At 49.8% G+C, this 7,599-nt stretch overlaps 1 protein-coding gene across 1 annotated transcript in view; it reads left to right on the top strand.

Annotated features, from left to right (window-relative positions):
* Positions 1–852: 852 nt before the first annotated feature.
* RHPN1 (rhophilin Rho GTPase binding protein 1) overlaps positions 853–7,599 on the top strand; it is a gene marked incomplete at both ends in the record, with an annotated part of 29,810 nt that continues 23,063 nt past the window's right edge. The window contains one exon of the mRNA XM_082315668.1: positions 853–945. Within this exon, the coding sequence (XP_082171794.1) occupies positions 853–945 (93 nt within the window). The remainder of the gene's footprint in view (positions 946–7,599) is intronic.

Below are 7,599 nucleotides of genomic sequence, written 5' to 3'. Positions count from 1 at the left end.
GTTGCCCCCCTCCCGCCGTTTGGGGTAGGGGGTCTGTAAAGGGGGTCTGTGGGGGTTTGTCGTCGTCCCCCCCCCCCCCCCGAGCTGGGGTAGCACTACAAAGGGGATTTGGGGGGGTTCCCCCCACTTGGGGTAGCTCTTGCAAGGGGGTCTGTGGGGTTCCCCCCCCCCCATTTGGGGTAGCTCTTGCAAGGGGGTCTGTAGGGTTCCCCCCCCCCCCCCCATTTGGGGTAGCTCTTGCAAGGGGGTCTGTAGGGTTCCCCCCCCCCCCCCCCATTTGGGGTAGCTCTTGCAAGGGGGTCTGTGGGGTTCCCCCCCCCCCCCCATTTGGGGTAGCTCTTGCAAGGGGGTCTGTGGGGTTCCCCCCCCCCCATTTGGGGTAGCTCTTGCAAGGGGGTCTGTGGGGTTCCCCCCCCCCCCCATTTGGGGTAGCTCTTGCAAGGGGGTCTGTGGGGTTCCCCCCCCCCCCCATTTGGGGTAGCTCTTGCAAGGGGGTCTGTGGGGTTCCCCCCCCCATTTGGGGTAGCTCTTGCAAGGGGGTCTGCGGGGGTTTGCCCCCCAGCTGGGGTGGCTCTGCAAGGGGGGAAGCAGGCCGTGGGCTTGCATCTAGCCAGCTGTTAGGTGCATGGGGGTTTGCAGCATCAGAGGACGGGGGCTAGTTTAAGCTCTCACCCAGGACAGGGCTGGGCTCTGAACCCCGCCAGGGGCTAGCAGAGTGTGGGGTTAGGCCAGGAAAACCAGAGCAGCCCAAGGAGGGGACACTAAGCCCCAGAGGGGTCAGGCAGGAGCCCCCCAGCTGCGGGCCCACCCCCTCTCAGCCTGTGGATGCTTCGCCCCTGGAGATGATGCCCCCCCGAGGAGGAGAGCCCGGCCGGTGGCAGAGAGGGGGACGGGGACAGTGGCCTTGTCCTCCTGCAAGCCCTGAAGAGTGGCAGCACCCGGAAGGTGAGGCACGGCGGTGGGGTGCCGTGGGTGGGGGCAGGATGGCAAAGCACCCAACTGATGCTCCGTGGGGCTGGGTATCCCTGTGATGGTGGTCCCCATGGGTGCTGCAGGGCATGGGTGGGCGTGCAGGTCCATCCTGGCCATCAAACCATGCTGGGGGGTGTCAGGGCGGCAGACTAGCTGGGGAAGGGCTTGATGTGGGATAGAAATGTGTCCCGTAGCTCATCCATAAGCAGACCTACACAACTATCCTCTAGCTCTATCTCACAACTATCTGCACAACTCTCTCTTAAGCCCCACTCCTATCACATCTTCCTCCACTGGCTCCATCTGCAAGCTTCCCAGTGACTTAACCAAATTCTCCTGTATTTTGGCTTTTTCTCCTTCCTGCCCATAGGAAGATGGTCCAGCTGAGTACTGCCTGTCCTCCCACTCACCATCAGAGGTACTGGGCAGGGTGTTGCCTTCTGACATGCTGCTTCCCCAGGAGCTGCCCGTAAGGAAAGTCCGTGCAACAGCAGCTTGGCTATGCGTGCGAGATGGGGCCGATAGCTCCGCTGGCGTCACTCATTTAATTAGTAACAGCGGGGTGAAACCAACGGGGGTTGTCCTCAGGCTGCCACCGACCCCGCGGCTCGACTTTCCCCCGCCATCCCTTGGTCATCAATGCATGCTCCTGGGGTCGAGGAGGCTTTAAAGAGTACTGCTTGTTGCGAGAAAAGATGGGTGAACGTTAGTTTTTGGGGCTGTTTAAGTGAGTCTCCCGTTAGGTCTGTCCCCTGGGAGCGAGCTTTATAAACCTACAGTGAGTTTGCCCTGTAATCTGATCTCTTCTTGCAAGTGTATAATTTTCAAAACTTGTTCTTCGGCAGAGAGCTGTGTTTCTGCAGCCCTTTGGCAAAAAAAGAAACACCTGAAAAACAAAATTTAAAATAAAAAACAACCAAAAAAGCAAAACTCACTTAGACTCTAAAGGTGTTTTTTTTTCCCCGAGTGAGGGTTGAGATTGCAACCTCGGCTGAACAAGGATCAATCTGATCTTGAGTCATTGAGCCTGGCCTCTGACTGCAGCTAAAGAGGTTGCAACCTTAAACCAGGTTGGAGTTTACTCAGAGCTTGTCTAAATAGCAGGTGCTGCTTGTAAGGGAAGATAGGCAGGAGGTTTTTTCCAGTTTATTCTGTATGTGGACACCCTGTTTCCCTTACATGAGCAATTGGTTTACCCTGTTTGGATTTGTCGGACAGTAGCACAGAGGAGAATAACATAGGAAAATATTGCAAAGCTCTGGAGGGGGGGAACTGGCAGGGGATATGCAGCATCTGTCATAACATGATTACTTTTTTAATTAAAAAAACAAAACACCTGATGGCATTTCCTATTAATGATATCAGTTTTTTATTTAAAAGAAACTGTCAATATAGCCTCTTCTAGTTGTTTTTTTCTTTTTTTCCACCCTGACAGCATCAGGGGCTCTGGATGGAGCCACTGCACGTCTGCTCCCTTGCAGGGGATCCTGAATGCTGCTGCGATGGTGGTTTTTGCCAGGGTTCACGTACTGGGGCTGATGATTTAATACATCTGTTTCCTGCTGGCGCCCTGCCCTGGCTCTCGTGATGCCCTGTGCCTCCCCCAGCTCCCCAGAGCAGTTTCACACTCTGAAAATTCACGCTCTGGATGCAGGTTTTGCTGTTTAAAAACACCAATCCCCCATATATTTATTCCCCCCCCCCCCCCCCCCCCCCCCCCCCCCCCGATTTTATTTTTCCTTCCTCTTGCTAAGTGCATTAGCCAACAGGGAGGACACTTCCTTGGGAAATTTAAAACCTTAATCCTCCACTCATTTGTTAAAAGGCTGTGTGATGTAACCATATTCTCAATAAAAGGTTTTAGAGGTTTTAGTTGGTAATGTCTCCCACAGAAAAACAGCTTTCAGCTGGAGTGCTTCATGAGATTAGTTTTGTGATAGGGACTTTTTATATATAAATAAATGTTCAGGGAGTAAAAACATTTGTTGTGACCTACTGGTTGTCTTGTAGTAACAGCCCATATTACTTTCTGAAATGCCCTTGGCTGGGAGGAGAAGGAAATTATTGATAATCTTTTAAAAAAAAGATAATTTTAAAGCCTGCTTTTGTGTGTGGAGTGGTTCTCTGGCTTTTGTTTTGCTTTCTGTTTCACAGGCTAATGTGGCTAAACCAGGGTCATTTGGCCACTTGTCCTGTGCTGGCCTGACTCAAACTCGTGGGTTGCAAAGAGGAATAATAACCCCAGTTGACAGCTCTGACTCTATCAAAATAGCTTTTAGACCAGCGTGGTTCTGGAAATAAAATAGGTGCCGAGAGCTTGATGTTCCAGTTACCCTATTTCTACAGCAAGTTTCTACATCCAGCTGCTGGATCATCTCTGTACTCGGGGACATCCCTTTTTGGGGACAAAACTCTGTGTTAGGAAATATTATTGCTCCTGAGAGCAGATGAAAGTGAGTACCTGCCTATTTTTTTTTTTCCAGTGGGAGATGTTGTAAGCAATTGCTGGGTAAAACCTGTAGGGTTGAGGCTGCAGCTGGAGACTGTGCCCAGTGCGCAGGGTTGGCGTCATGGATCAAGGTTACCTCTGATAACGACAGCAATAGCTTGTGTGTCAGCGCTTGCTGGAGCTGTTGTCATTTTTGGCTGTTCCTTGTCTCTGTGCAGGTATTTTACTCTAGTTTGAACTATGGAGCAAATGTTGATATTCTGTGATGTGCCTTGATGCAAGCTGGGTGAATTAGTGGAGAGCAAACGCAGCTTGGACGTCACCTACGCTCATGGTGGTGCCCCACCTCTGCCTGAATTACACTTGATGGTTGGTGCTTGACCCTCCCAAGCACTGATCTTTGGCTCTTCATTCACCATCCCTGCTGGGGTTGGAGGCTTCCTGGGCAAAAGCCATCTGGTTTCCTTGTGCTTTAGCACCTTGTGCTTCTTCGTGTGCCGTTTTCTTTAGCTGCGTTGTGAGGGCAGACTGGTACTGCTGGAAGGGTTGGTTGGTCGCTCACTTGATGGTGGTGAATGCTGTAGGAGCTCACCACCCAGGACTCACGAAGGAGTCAGCTCTGAAGACTGGGGACCTCTAGGGTTAGCAATCAACAGAATCTGGCATGGCTCTGCCATTTCCCGTGAATCCCAGTCCTACCTAAAGGAATTCCTCCTCTGGATGAGAGGACAGTTTGCGGATGGGATGACTCATGGTGTCCAAAGGTTGCTGTGACTTTATCTGGAGCATGGCCCTCGTGGTTATCAGGTGTCAAACCGAGATATCTCAGGCTTGTTTCGTAGCCTTGTTTGGCTTTGCCTTTGGCTCCAAAGGGTTTTTTTTATATTATTTATTTTATTCTGACTACCAGTTCTCTCTGTGTGTGTGTGTAGAAGGAGCACCTGGGGTGGCTTTTGTGGGAACTGCCAGGGTAGGAGGAGATGAGGTGGAGGTGAGTCATGGTGAGCCAGGCTCCAGCACAGCTCCTGTCATTTTGTCTGAGGGGGGTGTTTATGCCCTGAGCAACCAACCTCAGCAACTGCCTGGTGTGAGGAGGGAACAAGGCAGCACTGGAGAGGTCAAATGAGTGAAATCCCAATGGATTGACCAACAGAAGAGTTGAACCATGTCCTCTTCCTTCCCTGGGGAAGGGTTGAAGGGTAACACTCTCGATGCCTTTTGACTCCCTCCCTAAAAAAAAGCAATAAGCTGTCTATTCCCTGGGAGGGATAAATTATAAAATTAAAACAAAGTAATCCTTAAGGCTTTAAGGAACATGTACAACAGTCTGGGATAATGGAAGAGACAATTGTCAGGGAAAAATTCCTGACTCCCCTGAAGCAGCAGCTCATCCCTTACATATTGCGTTGTCTGGCACCAAGCGTCTTCATATGTTTGTATACCCAATGGCAGTGATACAAGGCTGGTGCCCTGCTCCCCCTGCAGCTTTCTCCTTGAACTTCCCTGTCCTTGGGGATGTGAAGGTCGTCTGCTCGGTGGTGGGGCTGGCTCTATAGCCTAGGTCAGCACCAGGTGATGACTCATCTCACCGCTGCTGTATTATGGACGTCTCCAGTCTACGTGCAAATTAAACTGCTTTAGTTTCTCCTGCTATTCTGTGGGCGCTCTCCGGCTGCTCTAATTGGCAATAATCCTGGTGGTGCCTGTTTCGTGGCTAAAGCTGGTCTTGGAGATGGCATGGCTTGGTCCGTGTTTCAGCAGGTCGGCTGTGGAGCTCCTCCTGTGATCCAGCCCAGCTCTGCAGGTAGCTGGGAGCTTTTGCTGTGATACCTGTTGGGTCTGTAACTCAACGCCCAGCTACAGACCCTTTCCTCATCTCTCTGAAGAGATCCATGCCTTGCTTTTACTAGCACGCTCCTGATCTGTGCCTGTTGCTCCAGACAGGGATGCAGAAGCCCCTTAAGCAACCACATCTACATCTCCATTACTCTTGCTTATAACTTTAACAGCATGTCCTGGGATCGTGTTTTCCCTTCTCACGGGTGTCACAGTAACAGCTCACAGTCATCCTTTGATTGCTTCATATCCTTAAGTTTTGCTTTTGCTCAGTTGCTTCCAGTGACCGAGCTCCTGTTTTTTCTAGCAGAAACGAAAGAGCGGAAATTAGTCCCTCTGTGTGTGTGGCTTTGCCCTTTGGACTTGCTGGCATCCACCTCTTCCTAGAGGTGATTAGGTTTTTTCTCTCATTAGTGCTGGGAAGGCTGGGAGGCGGTGGCCTTGTTTTGGCACCAGGGTCACAAATAACACTCTAGGTGTGTCTTGTCACCAAGGCCATATCTAGGCTTCATCTCCTTCTGTTTACTGGAGATGTGAAGTGCAAAGTACACTTGGTGATCATCTCTAAACAAACATTCCCTAAGGACTTGCTTAGAGAAGGGAACCTAACTGTGTAATTGCCCTATTTAACACTCCAGATGGGTGCTCTTGAGCTGGAAGAGGTGTTGGGGAGTTAACACCACCATTACATCATTGTATATGTTCCCTGCAAAGATAGGGTTTGAGTTGGCAGAAGCCTTGACACCCCTCGAAGGGGATCTGTTTGTCTTGGCCTCCTCTGGAAGGGGTCTTCTGCCTCTTTGCTTTTTATTCCTTATGTGGAGGCATTGGCTGAGCACTTTCTGTATCACTGTCGTCTTTCCATGCCGAGGGTTGAACGCAGTGTTAGTTGGCAGATGTCTTCTGCATGTAAAATGGCCTTGCTACAATAATACTGGCTCTAATCCTGCTTTGTCAGAGGTGATAAACTTCAGAGCTGGACACAACTCGTATAACTTAATGACATCATTCATTTTCATGGCTTTCTTAACATACACTGTCCTCTGTGTACATAGAAGCTGTGCTGTTCCCTGGTTGCTACACAACTCATGGCCTCTTACTGGAAGAGTTATGTGCTTGCTTCTCCTTTGTAAAAGCTTTAAACTAGGAAGGCTAAGAAATCTCATGTTCAACATAGCCACTTCTTAAGCACCCAACTTTCCTATTGATGTCCCTAGGTGCACCCCAAAGCCCAAGAGGCTGGTTGAAATAACACATCTTTCTTCTGATCTTAAAGGGTTGACCTCAAGAGCTTGTACAAAGAAGAATTAAGCAAGGAAAATCCCTTTTATAACCTAACAGTACGTGTTGGTGTGTTTTTCCCTATGCCCCCCTTATGTAAGGCATGCTTAAATCCATCGCCACTTACTTTAGAAACTCCTTGCTGTAGTTTTTAGCTTTGGGTTGCAACTTGGAGAGTATGAGCACAGGCAGAGCGTTGGGTTCCTTTGGACACAAGCTGTTGGAGGATGGGCATGCTCTCTTCTTGACTGTCTCCCCTATCTACCTTTTGAATTAAATATGGCCTTTTTTGCTTGTGATGGTGTTTCCTTTCAAATGTAAGTTAACCTGGGCTGCGCATCTTATTCTGGAGCTCGATTTCCTTCTTGCTCCAATATTTGTGAAATAATGTCATTTCTGCCCTGCTCCAGGAGCAGCAGCAGCAGACTGGGCTTGGTTGTTCCCCACGGTGGCCTTAGCATAATGCTTGTATTGGTCCATGCCAGCCAGGGATGATGCTTTGGGATCAAGGGCAGATCCTCTTGAGGCCAGATGTGCTGCAATCCCATGGGATACTGCAGTTACCCAACTTCATAAAGCGTGAGGAGGAAAGTGAAGTGCGGGGAGATCATATGAAGTCCCTAAGGGCAGCAAGTCTTGAGATCCTGACTTGACATCCTCACAAGGCTTTGGTGTTACATCAGGTGCTCCAATACCTGACTTGCCGGTACCTTTTTGCTGTTGGCTTAGGAGCCTGCATGGGAATTGATAATTATCTCACTAAATCAGATTGAAAAGACACCCAGTGTTCAGATGGGGGCAAAAAAAAAAAAAAGCTTTGCAGCTCTACAAATGGCTTAGTGTCTCTCAGAGGGAGACTAGAATAGACTATTTCAGTTGGAAGGGACCTACAATGATCACCTAGTCCAACTGCCTGACCAATTCAGTGCTGACCAAAAGTTAAAGCGTGTTAAGGGCATTGTCCAAATGCCTCTTAAACACTGACAGGCTTGGGGCATCGACCACCCCTCTAGGATGCCTGTTCCAGTGTTTGACCACCCTTTCCGTAAAGAAATGCTTCC

The sequence above is a fragment of the Platalea leucorodia genome, assembly GCF_965183815.1.
Source record: "Platalea leucorodia genome assembly, chromosome: 1".
Taxonomy (NCBI): domain Eukaryota; kingdom Metazoa; phylum Chordata; class Aves; order Pelecaniformes; family Threskiornithidae; genus Platalea; species Platalea leucorodia.
The sequence above is the reverse complement of the archived record's forward strand: the minus strand, read 5'-3'. Positions and strand labels throughout refer to the sequence as shown.